The sequence below is a fragment of the Diceros bicornis genome, chromosome 6 (genome assembly GCF_020826845.1).
Source record: "Diceros bicornis minor isolate mBicDic1 chromosome 6, mDicBic1.mat.cur, whole genome shotgun sequence".
Lineage (NCBI taxonomy): Eukaryota > Metazoa > Chordata > Mammalia > Perissodactyla > Rhinocerotidae > Diceros > Diceros bicornis.
In genome coordinates, this window is record NC_080745.1 from 26,458,203 (window position 1) to 26,480,470 (window position 22,268).

The 22,268-nt window shown below is 44.6% G+C and overlaps 1 protein-coding gene across 1 annotated transcript in view; it reads right to left on the reverse strand.

Moving 5' to 3' along the window:
• Window positions 1-13,629, reverse strand: part of ABCB10 (ATP binding cassette subfamily B member 10) — a 35,573-nt gene extending 21,944 nt beyond the window's left edge. The window contains exons 1-3 of the mRNA XM_058543073.1: window positions 13,052-13,629; window positions 4,024-4,224; window positions 2,937-3,139 (exon numbers count right to left, since the gene is read on the reverse strand). Coding sequence (XP_058399056.1) covers window positions 2,937-3,139; window positions 4,024-4,224; window positions 13,052-13,538 — 891 coding nt within the window. The 5' untranslated portion in view covers window positions 13,539-13,629. The remainder of the gene's footprint in view (window positions 1-2,936; window positions 3,140-4,023; window positions 4,225-13,051) is intronic.
• Between the last annotated feature and the right edge of the window lie 8,639 nt (window positions 13,630-22,268).

Consider the following 22,268-nt stretch of genomic DNA (forward strand, 5'->3'; position numbering starts at 1 on the left):
AGCTGAAAGAGGACTTGGCAGAGGTGCGGCATAACTAACAAGTGGAAGAAGAGCTGGAGCTGTCTGCATGGCTCAGAGAACTGAAGTCCCAGAGGAAGGATCTGGACTCAACATAAGCAGGAGGCTCCTAACACTTGGAGCTGCTCCAAGAGGAAAAAAGCAACTTCCAGAAGTAACATAGTGGGGTTTTCCTGTCAATCTTGCAATTTGGTGATTGTATTTTAAATGGTATAAGCATCTCTTCAACATATTAAAATCTGCCAAATCTCATTTGCACAGAAAATAGTATAATCAGTACGAGGCTCTCCTAAAATGCTGAGGAAAAGTTGCAGACTGAAATGCAAAGTAATGGATGAAGCAACCAATCATTCACTCATTTACTCATTCAATCACTCGTTCCTGAATGCCCCAATGCAGCAAACACTATTCTAGGCACAGGGGAGATCACTGACCCCTGTGCAGTTTCACCCCAGAGGAGAGGAGAGGTGGGAGTTAGACAGCAAACAGGTAAAAGAGAGAGAGAATAACCTCAGGTGTGACGTGGTCTTGCAAGAGCAAGTGCACAAAGGCCCTGAGGCAGGAATGAACTTGGCCCCTTCGGCTTATGGAACAATCCTCCCTGAGCAGACAACCCATGTAGTCCAGGGCACTGGATGATGGTCACCAGCAGGACACATGCAGGGCAACGATGCAATAAAGGCAGGCCTACATTCTGGGACCTGAATACAACACAGCTCAAGTAAACTATCACATGGGGTGTCCTCTGTGGTGGGGAGGAACATCCAACGGGTTCCCTAGGACCTGGGTGGACTGTCTCAGAACCATCCATCTCCCTGCGCTCTGGTTCCCTGATTAGGAATCACTTTCTGAAGACTAATTCAGGGCCCTGTCACCAGAGAGGAGTGCTGGAATAGCAGGAACTCATCATAAGGGTAGGAAGGAAGATCCTACAACGTAAATTACTAAACTAGCAGTATGGTATAGACTAATAATATAGATTATTAGGTTCTTGTGAGTAGGCCTACTACAAGTCAGGTCCAGGGAGCTTATGAAAAACAAAGAATATGTCTGTTCCTCCAGAGCTAATGACCAGGTCCCGAGTGGTGCCACCTCATGAGGCCCTGTTATGGGTTGAATATTTGTGTCTCCCCCATATTCATATGCTGAAGCCTTAACCCCAGTGTGGCTATATTTGTAGACGGGGCCTCTAAGGAAGTAATTAAGGTGAAATGAGGTTATAAAGGTGGGGCCCTGATCTGATAGCATTAGTGTCCTTGTAAGAGGAGACATCAAAGAACCCGCTCTTTCCACACAAGCACCAAGGAAAGGCCATGTGAGCACACAGCAAGATGGCGGCTACCTACAAGACAAGAGAAGAGGGCTTGGAATGAATCTACTTTGTCAGCACCTTGATCTTGGACTTCCACCCTCCAGAACTGTAAGAAATAAGCACCCTAGTCTGTGGTACTTCGTTACAGCAGTGCAAGCTGACTAAGACAGGCCCCCTCTGATTAGCCATCTGACCTACACTGAACTCTCTTTAACTGTTACAAAAAGAGTCTTCCAACAATTCCTGAGCCCCAGAACCATTAATATTTGGAAACGGTGCTTTAGTGCAGGAGAGGTCTTCTTCTAGGGCTTTGCTCCTCTCTTGGCTAGGAATATATGAGATTTCAAAGGTGTTTTCCATTTCATAAGTCAGATCTTACAGGCTGACATGCCCTTCTGCGCTAGACTGAATGCTACATGGGACACAGAGAGGATGAAAACCTAAGCTTTTCCACCTGTGAGAAAGGATTAGCTGCAGTCCTCATTCTAGGGGTCTGGAACTGCACTGTCTAAAATGACAGTCTCATATAGATAGCTATTGAGCACTTGAAATGTGCGACTGAGGAACTGAATTTTAAATTTTATTTAGTTTTAATTAATTAAAATTCAAATTTAAAAACCGATACTCCATTTCCATTCAGTGATTGGTAAACTTTTAGGTATGTCTGGAAAACTTGGTTTGGCCATCTACTTTTTCAACTGCAAATTTTATGAAGTCTAAATATAGATAAAGTATTTCCATTGAAAATTTAGCACGTGGATTGGGATGTTGCATAAGTGTAAACATACACCAGATTTTGAAATCTTACTATGAAAAAATAATATAAAATATCTGATTAATAATTTTTATATTAATTATATGTTGAACAGATAATATTTTTCTTATATTAGGTTAAGTAAAATATATTATTAAAATTAATCTCATCTCATCTTTCTTTTTGCTTTTTAAAATGTGGCTACTAGAAAATTTAAAATTATACGTGTTGCTTGCATGACATTTCTCCTGGGCAGCACCACTGGTCTGAAGGGAAACGCAGTTAGAAGAAGCGAGGCAAGCAGACATGACAGTGCTTACGCCACTCAGTCAAGGAAGGAACAAGGCTGTGGGAGTGGAGAGAGCTCACTTCAAAGGAGTACAGATCTACTCACATGTACGGAGGATGGAATTGATTCTCCTTCTTACAAGAAGAGGAAAGGAAATGATCCCCTGGTGCTGTCACGATAGCAATGGTAGCTTCACTGCCTTTTTCGGGGGGTGTAACTTCCTGTCTTTCCTCTAACCTGCTGCTCAGCACCCACAGGGCTCCTTCCACCTGTTGCTCTTTTCTGTCTTCACACATTCTCAGAAAACCCAGGCAAGAGGGTAATCTTTTCCAAATGCAATGGTCCACTCTCCAGATAAGAATTCATTCTGGAGAAATGAAGGTGTAGGAGGCCACACAGGAAGAAGCAATCTCCACATCCCTGCAGCCTCTGTGGCAGTGCTCTTGGCTAACAGGCTTACAGAGTGATGAGAACAGCTCACCTTGAGCTCATCTCATGCCTGAGAGACCTGGCGCAGGCCAAGCCCTGACCAGAAGGTACCAACGGAAGCTGGGCAGACATACCATCATGCCAATGCCGACGGAAGCTTGGGCCCCGGCCCTGAGCCCATCTGAGAGGTTTTCAGTCACCGAGCGCCCCAGGAGTGCAGTGTCTGAGGAGAGGCGGTTAATCAATTCTCCTGTGCGAGTCTTGTCAAAGAAAGCAAGCTCCTGCCTCAGAATGGAGGAGAATAAGGAAGCTCTCAACCTATTCACAATGCGCTGACCTGCAAAAGCAAACAGGAACAGCGTCAGCTTGGGGACAGCAGCTTGGCCCAATGTCAGCACCCCTTCTGAGCGCTGCAGCCTCTGAGGCACGTCTGGTGCCCTGTGTCGATCTCGTGGGAACAGACTCACTGGAGCCCTGGCACACTGAAAGGTATGTACGAGGAACAAGCACTAACTCTCTCTTAGTAACTACAGACTGCGGATGTTGAGGGGAGGACACAGTGATGAAATAAATATAAACATGACCGAGAGATTTTTAAACAGTATTATTTACAAAAAAGTTTTACTACATTAACTTCTCAAAAGCTAATTTTGCTCCTCCTTGGCAATCCTTTTCTGTATTGAACTTTCAAATGGCAAGACCTGGATAATTATCCACAGAGTATTTTATTAGGCAAATGGTGAGTAACCAACTTAGAGTCGGGCATCCAGGCCCCATCATCGTTGTGGTGGTCACCTCAGTGTTAACAACTAGGCCTCAACATGGAGACACCGTAAAGGTATCATCCCAGCTCCTCCTACAGGGAAACACAAGCATGGAGTAGATAAACAGTTTCTGCGGCTCCCTGAACAAGGCCCAGATCTCCAGCCTCCTGACCAAGGGCCCTGTTCTTTAACCTCCCATAAGACAAATAGCTTATTTCCCCCTCAGCTCAACTCCAGTCCCTGTGAAAGGAGAGTTGAGAAGAGAGCGCATGATCTAAAGCAATTCATAGCTCCAACATCTGGCCAGATGCTAGGCTTTGTCCCCACTGTGATGTTAGGAAGAGAGGAAAAGACTGGGGCCTGGAGCACATGAAACTCAAGGCCCAAACAAACCCACATGACTCCCGTATGTGTCCTCTGGGATGGCGCACTCAGCCAAGACGAGGGGCTTTCTTACCCGAGGTTTGCATGAGGTAGACACGAACAGCGTTTGCAGCAGCACCACACAGGAACACACCGCTGAGCGCCATGCAGAGGCGGGTCAGGTCATACCTGAAGTCCACGGTGGGGTTTGTGTAAATGACGTCGATTATCTTCCCCAGGAAGAAGGGCGCAGACATGGTGATGACACTGGACACAGCCAGAAACCCAACCGCAGCTAGAAAACACAAGCAGCTCTCAGGTTCATTGATGGTTCAGCAAAGGCGCAGGGTGCTGAGTTCACCAGGCTTCTTTTCCTGATAAGCTTTTCAGAGTACATGTCGCTCTTAGGTACTAGGAGTTTCCTCCCTTTAGCTCTTGGACTCCTGACTAAGCGGAAGAACCCAATGGGTCCTAGGGTCAGAACAAGCAGGTTGACTGCAGGGAGGGACTGACTACATCCAAGTATCCAGATAAGAGGACTTATTGCATTACCCTGGTCTGATCATTTCTTCCTTGTTAGGAATAACTGAAAGCTAACTACGAAAATCCATTCTGGCCTCCCTCCCGGCCTCTTGGTCTGGGTGTTCATCTCACATGATATTTTCCTACATCCGTGCTATACATTGTTATTCCTTGGCATCTGACTACATCTTAGCTTGAAGATCAAACTATGCAGGTAAAGCCCTTGATGATGTCTGGTATTCCAAAACACTTTAAATAACCTGTGGAAAGCAGTTATGGGCATCCATTATACATGGGATATGTTATTTCTTAATATTATTGCTTTGAGGAATAAACCACCAGAATATCAGCATGATATGAAAATAAGAACACAATTATTCACACACCTAGAAAACAGAGAGAGGGGATAGAGGATAGAGTCTTATCAGAAAAGAAAATACTGAGAAAGTCCAATTAGGAACAACACACATCACAGATAACCACACTCATAATAGGAGGAATGCAAATTTAAACTACAAAGATATGACATTTTTCATCTACTGGATTGGCAAAGATCAGAGTTTGATAACACACCGTGTTGATGAGCTAGGAGAAAAGAGGCACTTACACTATTAGTGGGTGTGCAAACTGGTACAATTGCAACCGAAAGCAATTTGATCACTAGTCAAAATGTAAATGCACATTGCCTGTGATCTAGCAATTCCACCTCTATGAACTTAACTTACACCATACTCTCCCACATGTGCGTGCAAACACGTACATTTAAGGATGTTCACTGCGGCATTGCTTATACCAGCGAAAGATTCAAAATATCCCACACATCCATCAATGGGGAGCAAGTCAAATCAATCATGGAGCATTTATTTTATAAATATTGTGCAGTGATTAAAAAGAATGAGGCAAGAGGCTGGCCTGGTGGTGTAGCAGTTAAGTGTGCGTGCTCCGCTTGGGTGGCTCTGGGTTCACAGGTTCAGATCCCAGGTGCGCACTGATGCACCGCTTGTCAAGCCATGCTGTGGTGGCATCCCATATAAAGTAGAGGAAGATGGACAAGAATGTCAGCCCAGAGCCAATCTTTCTCAGCAAAAAGAGGAGGATTGGCATCGGATGTTAGCTCAGCGCTGGTCTTCCTCAAAAAAAAAAAAAGAATGAGGTGACTCTATAGGTACTGACGACGTGAAGCAATCCACCAAGATACACTGTTAGTACCCGTTGGTCTTTCAAGTCTGCATATGCACAGAACGTCTCGGGGAGAGTTAAAGAAACAGGTAACACAGGTTCCTCTGAAGAGTGGCACTGGGTGGCTAGGGGCAGGCGTGCCACTGTGTACCTTTTGAGTTTGGTCTTGTTAGGAACCAGCTAGTGCCACCATTAGAGTCACTGGCGAGGCTCCCAGGGGAACACAGCATGGGACTGAGCCCCGAGAGGTGGGAGCTCCCAGCATCCTGCAAACAGCAGCTGCTTCTCTCCTTGTGTTTTACCTGATGCGAACACTTCAGTTAAAGGTATTACTTTTATGTAACCTAATAAAAAGAGCAGAGAACAACTCAGTGCCAACTGGTTATTTAGTTGGCAAAGAGCTCTGGGAGAAACATGAGCCTTTGAAGTAGGCAACATTTCACACCATCGCTCTCTTGTTGCCTCCTTGAGATCATCTAATATCCTCTTCTCAAGATGGTCTGCTCTGACCACCTAATGTAAAATACACATACCTAACACTGCCTGCCTCACTCCCTCTCCATTCTCCTCCCAGCACTTCCCCCCTTCCGGTACTCTAAATGCTTCACTTGTTTACTGTCTCTCTCTCCATTAGGACACAAACGACTGCTGTCTGTTCGGTTCACTGCTATATCCCCACCGTCTACAGGGACAGACACGTAGAGTAAAAGCTTAATAAATATTTGTTGAGTGAATGAGTAAATTGAATTTTGGCAAAGGAGGCATAAAAGTGTATCAGACCACTCATCAATGGGTGAATGGATAAAGAAGATGTGGTATATATCTACACTACTCAGCCATAAAAAAGATGAAATCTTGCCATTTGTGACAACATGGATGGACCTTGAGAGTATTATGCCAAGCGAAATAAATCAGATGGAGAAAGTCAAATATTGTATGACTTTACTCATATGTGGAAGATAAAAAAACAACACCATCAAACAAACACATAGACAGAGAACAGACTGGTGGTTACCAGAGGGGAAGGGAGGAAGGCGAAGGGGATCAAGGGGCAGATACGTCCAGTGACGGATGGCAACTAGACTTTTGGTGATGAACACCACGTAGTCTATACACAAATCGAAATATAATGTTGTACACCTGAAATTTATATAATGTTATAAACCAATGTGACCTCAATAAAAAAATTCATTAAAAAAAGGGTATCCAAGTTCTTCGATAGCCTAAACAGGAACGTAAGATCTGGCGGCTCAGAAGGTCCACGTGGAAATGACTCCTTTGCACAGAGCCAGAAAGTCCACATGCCTGGTTTCAAATCCCATAATCACAACTTAACTGAATAATGTGAACCAGGCCAAGGGCCATTTCTTTCTGATGTAAGACCGGGGTCTTGTTTTAAAATGCCAAGAGGGACTGAGCATCCAGAGGGCAGGGAAGCGTCTAACTCAGGGCTCTGCAGGACACAGAGCAATACGGCAGCATCATCCAGAAACAGGCGTCCTGGGGAACTAGAGGTTAATCCAAAAAGCCTCTGTTTCATCTTTCACTGGTAGCTAATCTCTCTAGTCTGTACGTCAAGTGCTGTAAAGGTCCATTTCTCCTCCCTCCTCCAGTTCTAAGTCAAAGTTATGATTCCAAAATAAGAATCTCTATTTCATGAATGAAATGTCCCATGATTTTGATTCTGAACACTAGTTCTTACATAGTAATGAGGATGATCACAAAGAGGAAGGAATTTAACTAAATCCAAACTCATTCCAGGATATCCCCTTTATCCTTTTAATTAAAAAAAAAAAAAGATTATCATCTTGTTTTATTGCCATTTGCCTCTTTCTCCTACAAGTTGAATGTGGACAAGAGTAAAATAAAAGATTTTTTCAGCTTTCAGTTAGTTGGATTCTTGTTAATCAAGGTTTTATTATATATTACTGTCTTCGACATTAATGAATAATTTAGACTTGCACTATAACTATTGTTTCAGATTCCTCCCTAAACCCAACTTGCTGAGCACATTGTAATCCTGAAATTCTCTCCACCTTTTCTCCGGGGGTAAGCCTTCTGCTTGCTCTGATTCTTGCCTGATGGGATCCCAGCAACTTCTGTTATCTGTGTCTTGACAGAGAGCTTAAAGTGTCTTTTGGTTACCCTCAGTCTACTGAATCATGGCAGTCAAAGAGTGAAAGAAACATCCTTCAAAAGAAAGGGGAAAGAAAACCTACAATGTAGATTGCTGGTAGAAGGGCTGTGGAAGATAGCTCATGGGAGGACAGAGGTTTGGGGCGGGTGGAGGAAGCCATGGAGCATGCCCACTACCTGCTGGACAAGGGACAGATCTTCTAAGGATTCATCTGAAGTTAGGCAGGTACAGCTATCCCCCTTGTCATCCCCACTGTCAAAGATGCAGCACTAACAGTGAGTCCCCACCACCTGAAGCGATTGATATGCATTATCTCCTTGAGTCCTCCCAATAACCCTCCCATTCTAGGTTTTGCAGAGCGGAAACTCAAGCACAGAGAGGGAAGGGAGCTGCAAAAGTCACCTAGTTCATAGAATGCAGAACCACATTCTGGGACAAAACCTATCTTCCTCACCTTCCCACATTCCAAGAAGAGAAAACAGCCTGGGCCTGGCCTGGGGCTTAGGGCAGGCCAGGGAGCAGAAGGGCTGCAGGACATCGCTGGAGCAGGGACCTCGTGGAGCAGAGGAAGGAGTGCTGAGAAACACAGTGGAGAGGTAGCAGGATCTAGATTACAAAGTAGAATAGGGACTTGGCAGCAAGGCAGGTTTAAGAGGGCTTTAGGTTGGGGAGTGCTATGGTCAGATTTGCGTTTTTCAATGATCCACTCCAGCCACAGAGTGAAAGGAGAGGACTAGAGGCCAGCACGACCACAGATAGAGAGACAGTTAGAACGCTGTTTGGTGCTCAAGGCGAGAGGGGAACTATGGTGAACTAGGGTGAGGGTAGAGTGGATAAAGGAGGGTGAGAAGAATTGAAGATATTTTTACACGTCTACAGGGTGTGGTGACTGGTTGGATTTGGGAAGCATGTGAGGAGGGCCGGTTCTGAAGTTGGGACTGACAGGGTCAGTACCATCTAGCTCTGCCATCTGGCTGTTTGACCTTGCGTGAGTCACTCAAGCTCTCTGCACCTCAGCTTCTTCACCTGTAAAATGGCAAGAAAAATAATACCTCCCTCATGGAAACATTGTGACGAGTAAATTAAACACACAGGTAAAGCATCTGGCACAGTGCCCAGTATGCAGTAAACAACAGATATTAGCTATTTATTACTGTTGTCATCACAGGGAGTCAAGACTGACCCGTGTCTCTGGCTTCAGCAAAGGGGTTCATACAACGGTCCTACTCTCTGAGAGAAGTGACGAGAGGAAAGGCAGCTTTGGAAGGGAAGGTAACTTTGGTTTCTAGACATCTAGAGGACATTTTTGTGGATGCAGGTGGTTACCATACGGAACAAGGAGTAGAGGAATGTGCAGGTAAGAGGCTGAGGAGAAGGAACCTGGCATCCAAGCTGGTCAGGGAAGGAAGTGGGGACACGAGGGGCTTACAGACTAGCAGGAAGCAGAGAGTTTGGGAAACTTCTCGGGTTCACGGAGTAATCTGTAGAACAAAGATCTGAGCACTGGCACTCTGGGTGCAAGGCCAGGCTGTCAGTGTGTGCTGAAGAGTTAGGCATCTGAGCCATACTAACAACATGGAGGCCTGCCTTTAACCACAGTGCTGAGCAGTAGACATACGATGCGAGCCACCTATGTAATTTAAAATTTTCTAGTTGCCACATTAAAAAGACTAAAAAGGAACAGGTAAAATTAATTTTAATAACATATTTTATTTGATCCAACATATCCAAAATCAACATGTAATCAACATAAAAAATGATATCTTACATTTTTTTTCATACTAAGTCCTTTCAAAATCTGGTGTATCTAGAATACATTAAGTGTATTTCCCACTTCAGTCAACCTGACTAGCACATTTCTCAGCATGGCTATAGAATGTTAATGTTTTCTCTGAAATATGGCATTTCCATAGCAGGCAAACATCCCTGGCTCTCTGGAGCAGTCTCAATCTCAAAGGTTCACCTCACTGTCCCATCAGTATTGTCCTTGTCAGAACCTCTGTCCTGACTTGGGCTTCAGGAAACAGCCATTCTAAGCACTACTTGCCCTCTCCTCGCTTACTGCATCCACTGGTTTTATCACTTTGTTCATTCTGGTCACTCCACGGACTATCTTCATAAAATATAACTACGAATTCAGCAAAAGCTCCCGGAAGGCCTCAGGTTCTAAGAAGGGCCCTAATCTCAAACCTCAGAAGCCTTTATCAGTAATTTAAGTGAGAGACGCCCTCCCAAGTCCTCCACAGAGGCCCCAACTGAAAACACGGGTGTGGAGAGGTGGATGTGTACCTTCCACAGCTGAACTAGGAAACTGCCTGGGAAGCGTGGGGAAGGCAAGCTGCCACTGCATGCCGAGGCCCACCACACAAATGATCTCCAGGCTGGCATCATCATTATAACCTCACAGCACCCTAAGGGCCCACAGCTCACTCCTAAGACCCAACTTTATGCAATGTTTCTGCCCCTAACTCATTGGGATGGTTCGAGCCCTCAGTAGTCTCTTCTATCTGCCAGGTGCAGCAAGAGGGGTCTGACAAATTACTTCTTATCCATCAGTCCACACAGGGCTCCTCAGTGAGCTCCTGCATCCTTTACGACTCCTCTGGCCAAGGTGATAAGATGAAGAATTATCAGCAAACAAAGACTAGAGAGCAACTTTGTAGGCATAGCTGTAGGAAGATAGTTGCAAATTCCTACACAAAGTAAGACTCAGGGAAGAGGGGCAAAGGGACAGCTTAGAGGACCACAGTTCCTGTAGAAGAGGAATGGAAAGAATGCTAAAACTGTTCTCAGTACACGTCTGTGAACATTTCAAATGGTAGACCCTGTCTTTAAAGTTTCTGTTACAAATCACTTCACATCAAAGTTTTCTGGTCTTTCTGGTCTCTTGACTAAAAAATACACACACACACACACACACACACACACACACGCACACACCTGCTCTTTATCTCTTGCATTTCAAAGAGATGTGCCAACCTCTGAGGCTGCTCTTATGATGATAAATTACAAATTAATGATGGACCCCACTTCCTCTTATTCCCACAAATGCCAACATCCAGACTGGCTTCAATATATCATATAAAATGACTTCTGAGGAAACCATATGTCCTAATAAGCGTTTTTCATCAGATTTCCTCATAATATATAATATGTATTTATGATCTATTTAAAAGGTAAAAATAAAAAATAGTGTACCAACCCCAGACTTACCTCCTCAAATTAGATGTTCACAATTATTCAATGCAGCAGATCAAAACAGCTCCCCTTCTTAAATAAAAGGAGGCACAGCTCCTGCCTTGTGTTAGGCTGTCTTCTCAACATACTAGCATGACAGGACATGTGGGAACAGGGCAAGAGAGTACCAGGACGATGGTCATAGCCGGGACGATGGTTATGGGAGAGGCAGGGCAGGGCTACCCAACACGGCTGAGCACGTGCAGGTACCAGCAAAGCCTGACATCTAAAAAACCTTGTTGACATCTAATATTTCAGAAACAAAATGAAACTGGATTTCCTCATGTTTTGAGTTGCATATGGGAATGGTGGACACACCCTCCAGTGCTTGGGGGTCTCTAAATTTAGGCCTTGATCTGGGCCTGGTCATACCATCATTTATTCTTTCTTCGAAGGCACCCTGAGCCCCTGCTCTGTGCCACACACATGCTAAGAATTAGAGACAGAAAGAGGAATGAATCAGACACAGCCCCTGTCTCAAGCAGCTCATAGTCCAGGGAGAGCTCCTAGGCTCAAAATTTTAAGACAGGAAAAGATCTTTATTTCCATGAAAATCTACATACAACCAACTGAGCGACAAAATAGTCTTCTTCATACCTCAGTGATACCAAGAATCCCCCTAAGCTCTAACAGTCAGTGAGAGGTAAAATGTTCCCACTCTAACTGCCCTCCTCCACAGCACCAACCTGCCCAAACCACAGAGCACTCTCCAGGAGCAATGGATTTAGAGCGGAGAATGTAGGAGTCTCCTGTTTTAACCGTTGCACCTGACAACCTCACAGGCCCTCATTCCACCCTCATCACAGCTGCAGTTCTATCTCCAGCCATATGATCATTTCATTAATGTTTCTCCCTTCATAAGCTAGAAGCCCCAAGAGGAGCAGGAACCACCTTTCTTTCTGTTCACCACAGTAACCCCAGGGCCTAGCACACAATGAGGGTTCAATAAATATTTATTAAAGAAATGAAAATTTAGAAAAATCTCAAAAACTTTTAGATCTTACAAGGCCCTTGCATTTAAACATTTCTCCACTTACAGCTAAATTTGAGGAACCATAGAAAATCTTTCTGTTTATCTGGATTTTGTTTCTAAAACAATTCTTTTTGATTTCTTTAAAAAGTTACTCAACTATGATGTTTTATTTATTTTTCGTGTGTGAGGTAGATCAGCCCTGAGCTAACATCTGATGCCAATCCTCCTCTTTTTTCTGAGGAAGACTGGCTCTGAGCAAACCTGTGTGCCCATCTTCCTCTACTTTATCTGGGACACCGCCACAGCACGGCTCAACAAGCAGTGCGTCGGCGCGCGCTCCGGATCCGAACCCGCGAACCCCGGGCCACCGCAGCAGAGCGCACGCACTTAAACCGCTTGAGCCACCGGGCGGCTCCTCAACTACGATTTAGATGGGTTATGATCTACAGTCTCTCAAAGCTGCTGGGGGGTCACAGATCACTGATCATGACCACTGTTGACTGTTCCAAAAAGTGCCTAGTAACTTCCTGCTCACCACACAGGAAGGCAAAAACACGAGCCACATCTAAGGGTTTTAGACTTCGTTCACATAGCAAAAATACTGTTGACTGTTTAATAAACTTGCCTAAAGCAAACAACGTTTTTAAAAAATAGTCTAGGTGCATAATACAAAATGGGTGTTTTTTGGCTAGAATGAATTTTAAAAAGAGAGGGAACAAAACCCCCAGCTCATTCTGAGAATGCTGGCAAAGCCAAAGCAGGAAAGACCCAAAGATTCTCAAAATGAGATACTGCTCCACTTGTATAACGTGTGTCAAGCTAAGAAAACAAAACATAAAACACACATGCGAACAGACTCTCCGTTAAGCTGAAAGGCTTGACAATGCTACAGCGAGCTGAGCGCTCTGTCCAGCACTTCTCTGTTGAACTCCCCAGGTAGAAGGCCACCCCGTCCCTCCTCCGGGTGCTGCAGCTGGCCCTGAGTCTCTCCGCCGCCCCCGCAGTGTCCCCTCTGGTAACCCGGGACCACGCGCTCCGTAAGGTGCGCCAGCCAGCAGGGGAAGACGGTCCTACCTGCCAGCCTCCGGCGCTCGGGGTAAGTCAGCCCCAGGAGCTTCCGGGCCTCCGAGCGCCCGGCCGCCGCGGGCCGCAGCCGAGAGTCGTCCTTGGGAGTCGCCGCGGCCGCAGGCAACGCCGGCCCACGCCGCCAGGCCTCGCCTCCCTCCCGGACCGCGCCGGCTGGGCCGCCCGGGAGCCCCGTGCGCGGAAGCCCGGGAGCACCGAGCCCGGCCAGCAGCCTGCACCTGCCGGCGCCGGGGGACCGCGTCCACAGCCCCAAAAGCCGCGCCAGGCCCGCTCCGCCTCCCAGGCCGTCGGGACCCCCACCCGGGCAGCTGCTGGCCCAGCGGCGCGCGGCTCTGGCACCGCCCAGGAGCCCCGGCCCCGCGCCCCAGGGCCGCGCCGTCCTCAGGCCCGCCGGCTGCGGCCGGGAGAGCGGGGCGCAGACAGCCGGGCCCCGCCGCACGAGCAGAAGCAGCGGCCAGGCAGGGGGGCCACGCATGGCGCCGCGTCCGACCGGAGCGCCTCAGCCCGCCCGCCCGGCGCTCCGAGCCCGTCCACCACCCCCGCCTGGCCGAGCGGAAGGCGTGCACGCGAGGCCGCCCGCGCCCCGCCCGCTGTCACTCCCGTCACCCTTCCCCGCGGGCCGGCGCCCCTCGCGCACGCCCCGCCACGCCCGCCCCATGCCGTCCAGCGCCGCGCCCCTCAGCCCGCCGGGCCCTGCATCACCCCCCGCAGCCCCCACACCCTCGGGAGCCTTCTCCCCAGCGCCACCACCCGGCAGCCGCGCGCGCCCCGAGTTGCCAGGGTCCCGGCGGAGCAGAGCAGAAGTGCCGCTGAGCCTGCGCACTGCCGCGCGGGGAGCTTTTTCGCGCTTTTCAGTCCCCTCCAGTAAGAACCTAGACGCGAGGCGAGCCCTTTCTTACGCCGGCAGACAGGGCGGAGCGCGCAGACGCGATCACACGATGCCCGGCGTAAGGATGCCGCTGGAGGACAGAGCGGGAGAGGGCGTGGGGCGAGGTCTGCGGCCGGGGCCACCCAGCCTGGGGCGGGTTTTGTTACCCAACGTCCCGGTGTCCAGCACAGGGCTGAGGCGTAGGAACACTGCTGGAGGAGGACGTCGCTGCGGGTCAGTGCAGTTCTGGAAGGCGTTGTGGAGGAGGTGGTTGGCGAATAGTGAAATTTGGATAACTTTGAGAAGGGGAAGACTTCATTTCCCAACGTGAGCCTCAGTGCAAAAGCAGACCTAGGCACTCAAGCTGCTTATAGTGCAGAGGACCAATAAGAGTGCGATGTACTTTAATACACGTGCAAGGAAAGCCGGAGGGGAGGGTCTTAAAACCCAACAGGCGACGAGGACACTTCGTAGTGGGGGCATCTGTACGCTCGAGGACGGTGAGGGGACCAGCCTGGTTCTTCTGTGAGAGTCGAGGTTGAGGAAGGTGGATGGATTTTTGTTGACTCGTAAATATTTTTACGGGGCCGGGACTAGGGTGAGGCTAGTGAGAGGCACTCGCTTCAGTTGCAAAATTTACGGATTCGGAAAAAGACCAAAACAAAAACCTCATTAATCAAGCTAAACACTTTAGTGCAGTACTTTTAAAAATCAAAATTAATGCAAAAAATCCATGATGAACAATATATCAAAATTTCAAATGCAGGATCCATCCCTGCACTTGCACGATCCTGCCGCTCCCTTCTCACTCTCATCCCAGACCTGAAAACCTTCTTTACAAAAGCAGGCAGTTAGCAGCTGGCCTAGTTTGCCAATTTGGTTTTTTAAATTTTTGCATTAAAATATTATTTATTTTGGTTACTGAGACTTTTTAGGGCCCCGTTCAAGTGCACTCCTAGGAGAGTTCCTCACTTATCTCACCCTACTGGGGGCCCTTATAGGTTAAGTAAGGAGTGTAGGACTTTTGAGGGGAAGATAATAGAAATAGATAGTACGGGATAAAATCATGCCTTAAATGCCCCTGTGAATAGGAAGCATGCCATCCTTTAAATTCCAACCTCTTAGACCCAGGGGGTAATGGAGTCCCCCCAGATTACTAGACTTAGGTTAGCGGTAACCTGGGGGGACTCCACTGGTGTCTAAGTTCTAGAATGCAGGGTGTAGACTGAAGTCGACTCCACCGATTTATGAGTAGGCATGTTTCTTTTGGGAAAGATTTTGTTAGGTGATTTCTGAAAAGAACGGAGATAGTGCCTCATACCCCACATCATGCGTCTGCTTCCTCTCCTCTAGGCCCAGCTGAAGCAATGTCGAAGACTCACCTTCTCCCAGTTGGAGAGAAAGTGACAATTTCAGCTCAAACCTAACCTTCCTCTTACTTTCTCTTTCCCACTTTCCAGGGAATGATTGCTGCTGCAAGGGCTGGGGAAGGCAGGACTGGCCTTTGCTTTCTGCCTTCACCAGTGTGAGGTTCACCAGGCTTTTTCAGCCGCACTCTTTGGGGCCTAGAGTCAACAGAAAAATAACTCAAGTGTAGCCGATAAAAAAAACAAAACTCTGTGTGTTCGCATTTCTAAAACTCAGTCAGATAATAATCTGAAAATAATTATCTCCGACAAAAATGTCATGCTTAAAAAAAATCCCACCCAGCTATCATATAATATACAAGGCAAGAATTATTTACTAAGATAGAATCTAAAGAAAATGTGCATGGCTCTTTTAAAAAAATACAATAGGGGCATGGAAAAGGGAATAAATATTGGCAGAAAGATCACCTGGATTTACATAGTCATCACACCCCCAAAAAAAGCATGACTACTCTAAATATATGTGTGTGTGGATATATGTGTGTGTGGATATATATATATTCAATATATATATTCAAATGGGAAGAGAAGGTCATAGTAATTCAAAGCAATAAATATATATTTTTTATATATCTATATGTATACATGTAATATATATATATGTTACTGCTTTGCATTACTATGAGCTTTCCCTTCCTATTTGAAAATAAGGATAACTTCTCACTGCCTTTTTAGAAATTAGGCTGAAATTCCTTGGCTGCTGAAAAGGGCAAGAGACGCTCTAAGGTGTGTTTGGGAAAGAAGGAAGTAAACCACTTAGATGTGAATGGATTAATAGTACCAAATACCACAAAAGAGCAAGGAAAGGCTGCACATTAGTTCTGAGACAACAAGCAAAAGTTCAAATCCCGCCCTCAGAAAGAAAGAAAGGGATCTCGGTGGAGGTGTGATTGAACCAAGTGGTAAAATCTGGCCCTCAGTGAATAGACTCTTAGGTTTAGAGCCAGGAGGTGTCAAATTCAAAAAGGACGTCTTTTGGCTGAAACTTGAGAGCACTTGGGATTACTTCAAGAACAGTTCCACCTGTGGGTTCTTGTCCCTCTCAAAGGGTGACAAGGGAGCTCCCATGGACAGCGGGAGGGGCCCATGGACCACAACGGCACAGAAGCAAACAAAGGTCTCCCCAGCCTGCAGTCTGTGATCTGACGGGGGTGTCATTTGACCCTTCTTTGAACATTTCTCTTTCTCTTAACTCAAGCTTGCAGCTCATCCTGTCAAGGGCAGGGTGGCAGGGCAATGGCTGAAGGGGGAGCATGCAATCCAGGGAAGTGTAAACCAGGAAAGGGGCAGAATCCACATGAGGCAGAAGTGCTTTGTAAGAGCCTCTGCAGTAACTTGTCTGCACTGTGTGCTTACAGTGAATGCGAGGCTGTAACTTTATCTCTTGGCAAGCTGAATGCAATGTGTGTACAAGGTTTCAGCATCTTTGGCTTTTACATTCTCTCTCTCACCTTCTCCCAAAAGATTCCAGAGAAAGATTGTTGTGGGTTGAATTGGGTCCCCGCCCCCCCCACCAAAGAAACAGTCCATATGTTGAAATCCTAACCCCCAGTACCTCAGAATGTTGACTTTACTTGGAAATAGAGTTGTTGCAGATATAATTAGTTAAGATGAGGTCATATTGGCCAGCCCAGTGGCCTAGTGGTTAAGTACGTGTGCTCTGCTTCTGGCAGCCTGAGGTTCAGGGGTTCAGATCCCAGGTGTGGACCTATACACTGCGCATCAAATCATGCTGTAGGGGTGACCCACATACAAAATAGAGTAAGATTGGCATGGATGTTAGCTCAGAGTGAATCTTCCTCGAGTAAAAAAAAACAGGAAGATTGGCAATAGATGTTAGCTCAGGGACAATTTTACTCACCAAAAAAAAAAAAAAAAAATTTCCCTTTATGGTCCTGGCCCAGTGGCGCAGCAGTTAAATGCGTGTGCTCTGCTTCGGCAGCACGAGGGTTCGCAGGTTGGGATCCCGGGCACGCACTGATGCACCGCTTGCCAAGCCATGCTGTGGCAGTGAGCCATATAAAGTAGAGGAAGATGGGCATGGATGTTAGCCCAGGGCCAATCTTCCTCAGCAAAAAAGAGGAGGATTGGCATCGGATGTTAGCTCAGGGCTGATCTTCCTCACACACACACACAAAAAGATGAGGTCATATTGGAGTAGGAGTAGGGTATCCTTATAAGAAGATCACCATGTGAAGACAGAGACACATGGGGAAAATGCCATGTGATGACAAACAGAGACACGGGAGTTATGCAGCTGCAAGCCAAGGAATGCCAAAGATAGCCAACAAATCACCAGGAGCTACGGTGAAGCAAGGAAGGATTCCCCTACAGGTTTCAGACGGAGCATGGCCCTGCCACACCTTGATCTCAGACTTCTAGCCTCCAGAACCATGAGACAACATGTTGCTTTTGTTTTAAGTCACCCAGTTTGTGGTATTTTATTGAGGCAGCTGTAGGAAAGCATTACAAATGCCTAACATTCATGTCTTGTATAATAATACCTCAATAGATGATCAGTATTTGTCCATTTACTCATGTTTGGCCACAAAAGCAACTGAGTTGTTCAGGCTACTCTAAACAGTCAGTTTGCAGATCATATCTGCTACAACACTTTATTTTACCAGAGGTACGTTCAACAGCTGTCCAGATTTTAGGCTACACAAAGAACCTAATGAAATGTATGTAGCTCAGGACTACTCTGCAAAAACAAAATAAATGAAACTAGACAGTGAGCCTGATTCTATGCTTTTTATAATATTTAGGTACAGTATTTTTTCTTATGTTAAGAGTCTGAGGTTGGGGGCCGGCCCTGTGGCCAAGCAGTTAAGTGAGTGCGCTCCGCTGCTGGCAGCCCAAGTTCGGATCCTGGGTGCGCACCGAGGCACTGCTTGTCAGGCCATGCTGTGGCGGCGTCCCATATGAAGTGGAGGAAGATAGGCACAGATGTTAGCCCAGGGCCAGTTTTCCTCAGCAAAAAAAAAAAAAAAAAAAAAGAGGAGGATTAGCATGGATGTTAGCTCAGGGCTGATGTTCCTCACCAAAAAAAGAAAAGAGAGTCTGAGGTTGGACCCAGGCATATAGAAAAATTACCTATATCCTAGCACTTTTCTCATTCTGTTCTAGTTTCAGCTCATGCTTACAGATTTAAGGTTGACTAGGAGGTGTGTGACAACTATATTTTTTAATTCAAAGTATGAGACTTCAACACCATTATTCCCACCCCAATTTGTGATTTTCTAACTATGAAATTCTGTGCAGACCTAATAGAAAAATGTGCAAAGAAAATCAACTGGCAGGTCACTCAAAAGGAAATTCAAATGGCTCAAACATATTAAAAGAAAAAAGGAGAGAGGTGTTCTAATTTATAATAGGAGATATAAAAACTAAAATGGCAAGCAGACACACTTTTCCTTTATCAGTTTAGCAAAGATCAAAAAGTTTGACTACATTGTCTTGAAGAGGGGGAGGTGTAAACATAGGCAATGCTGATGAGAATGTAGATTGTTGCGATTTTTATGGAAAGCACTTGTTGTATCTAATAAAATTTTAAATGCATATATCCTCTAGTCTTGCAATATCATTCTAGGATTTTTGAAAATAGACTTTATTTTTTAGAGCAGTTTTAGGTTCACAACAAAATTGAGAGGAAGGTACAGAGCTCCCATATACCTTGCCCCCATACATGCATAGCCTCCTGCACTATCAACATCCCCACCAGGGTGGTGCATTGTTACAACCAGTGAACCTACATTGACACATCACCATCATCCAAAGTCCAAAGTTTACATTAGGGCTCACTCTTGGTGTTGTACATTCTATGGGTTGGACAAAAGTATAATGACACGTATCCACCATTATAGAATCATACAGAGTATTTTCGCTGTCCTAAAAATCCTCTGTGCTCTGCCTATTCATCTCTCCCTCCCCCTTAACCCCTGGCAACCAATGGTCCTTTTACTGTCTCCATAGTTTTGCCTTTTCCAGAATGTCATATAGTGGGGATCATATAGTATGTAGCCTTTCAGATTGGCTTCTTTCACTTAGCAATATGCATTCAAGGTTCCTCCATGTCTTTTCATGGCTTGATAGCTCATTTCTTTTTAGTGTTGAATAATAGTCTATTGCCTGGATGTACCATAGTTTATTTATCCATTCACCCACTGAAGGACATCTTGGTTGCTTTCAAGTTTTGGCAATGATGAACAAAGCTGCTGTAAACATTCCATGTGCAGGTTTTTCTGTGGACATAGGTTTTCAACTCCTTTGAGTAAACACAAAGGAGCACCACTGCTGTATCACATGGTAAGAGTATGTTTAATTTTGTAGGAAACTGCCAAACTGTCTTCCAAAGTCACTGTATTGTTTTGCATTCCCACCAGCAATGAATGAGAGTTCCTGTTGCTCCACATCCTTGCCAGCATTTGATGTTGTCGGTGTTTTGGATTTTAGTCATTCTAATAGGTATGTCACTTCTAGGAATTTAAGCTCTATATATACTCCCACATGCGTGGAATGATAAATATATGCAAAGATGTCCATTGCAGTATTGTTTATAATAGCAAAAGACTGGAAACTACAGTCTAGCAGTAGGGCATTAGTTAAATAAATTAGGGTACATCCAGGAAATGGAAGAGAAAAGATGAGGCAGTTCTACATAAACCAATTTGAAACCATACCCTAAGATGTACAATGAAAAAAGCAAGGTGCAGGACTGTGTGTATAGTCTGCTATATTTGTGTAAAAAATAAAAATAAAAATAGACACACTCATATGCACTTATATATTCACAATATCTTTGGAAGGATACACAAGGAATAGTGGTTGCTTCTGGGGAGAAGAGAATGACTGGGGTGTAACGGTATGTATCTTTGCGTAACTTTTGGATTTTTCACCATCTATTCACAAATAAGTTAAAATTATTGATAAAAATTAAGAAAACAAGAAAAGATAAACTTCTATGTAGGAAAAAAAAGAAAGAAGAAAAATTTAAAGATACCTAAGAGAAAAATGCACTTGGCAAGTTCTTTCAAATTTTTAAAGAACAAATAATTCCCATGGTCTATAAACTATTCCAAAGCATATAAAAAGATAGACTTCTTAATTCATTTTATAAAATTCAATATCCCTGATATTTAAGTCTAACAAAGATATCCACAAAAGCAAATACAAATATCAACATATAAATGCAAAATTTCTTAATACAACAACAGCAAATCATATCCAGCAGAATATTAAAAGCCTTAAAAAACCATATTATTACTAAACTAACATGATAAGAATAAAATGGTCACGTTACACAATGCAATACCCTGAAAAAGAACATCTATATCAAAACATCAGCTAACATCATATTTAACAGTGGACCACTAGAAACATTCTTATCTAAAACAGAAATACAATGAAAATGCCAGTCATCACTGCTATTGTTACATGTTGTGCTAGAGGTCCTAGCCAATAGAAGAGACAAGAAAAATAAATAAGATGTAGTTATCCACAAGAAAAAGATAAAATCATCAGTACAGGCAAATGATAGTCTTGTCTAGCTAAAAAACCAAAGAAAGTCAAGTGAACAAATAATGAAGCAATAAGAGAATTCTACAAGGTAGCTGAATCCAAAATTGACAAAAACAATAGTTTTCCTGTGTATGAAGGGAGAGAATACACTGCCAAAAAATGGCATTAATAATTGCAATAAAAATATGAAACATCTGGAATCAAATTAAAAGGAATGTGCAAGACAAATGTGAAGATAATAATAAAACTTTACTCAGGGAGAAATAAGAAGACTCAAATAAAATGGAGAAATAAAATATTTTCCTGGATGTGAAGATTGATTAAAAATCATAATAAATAATAATCATAATAATCATAATCCCAAGATTCTTAATTACGTCTACAAAGACCCTATTTCCAAATAAGTTGATATTCACAGGTATTAGGGGTTAGGATTTGAACATCTCTTTTTGTGGGACACTATTTAACTCACTACATTGTCCTTCAAGTATCAAGACTATAGATAATTGTTTGTTTTTTTTTAATAATTTTATTTATTTATTTTTCACCCAAAGCCCCAGTAGGTAGTTGTATGTCATAGCTGCACATCCTTCTAGTCGCTGTATGTGGGACGCGGCCTCAGCATGGCTGGAGAAGCAGTGCGTTGGTGCGCGCCCGGGATCCGAACCAGGGCCACCAGCAGTGGAGCACGAGCACCCAACCGCTAAGCCACAGGGCCGGCCCTAGAAAATTGATTTGAACATGCAAAAGCTTGGGAAATACTGAATTTATGACCTCTTCTTGAGGAGTGTATTAGAGGATGAACTTCAACTGAGAGATGATTGAGAAACCTTTAGCACAAGGACTGATGGTGAGCACTGAACAATACTTAGTTTCAACTTAAGACCAAACCAACTGGAGAATGAGACTGAAATAGTAATATATAAATGTAATATGTTCTAAGTAAAAATTTAAGCAACTGAAATAGGAGGAGAAGGGAGAGGGAAAGAAAAAGCAAAACAAGCTCATTGATTGTTGTCTCGTAACAGGGATCAAAGGACACAAATGCAAACAGACAAATCAAAAAGCAAAAGGGAACTACAATCAGAAAAGACAGCAGTCCAAAAGTAAGCTCTAGAATAAAGACACAGAGTTTCCTAAATACCAAAAGAAAATTTAAAAATAAATAAATGTGAATGGATTTCATTAATCTATGAAATAAAAAGATTTCCCATCTGTCTAACAAAACAAGATCAACTCTACTCTGTCTGTAAAAGAAAGGCTAAAAATAAAGGGATGGCAAAATGGAAACAAGAGAAAACAAGTTCTGTGATCTTGATATCAGCCAAGTAGAATTCAAGCCAAAAAAGCACTAAACATAAAGAAGTACACATTTTAAAATAAAAGCCACTTG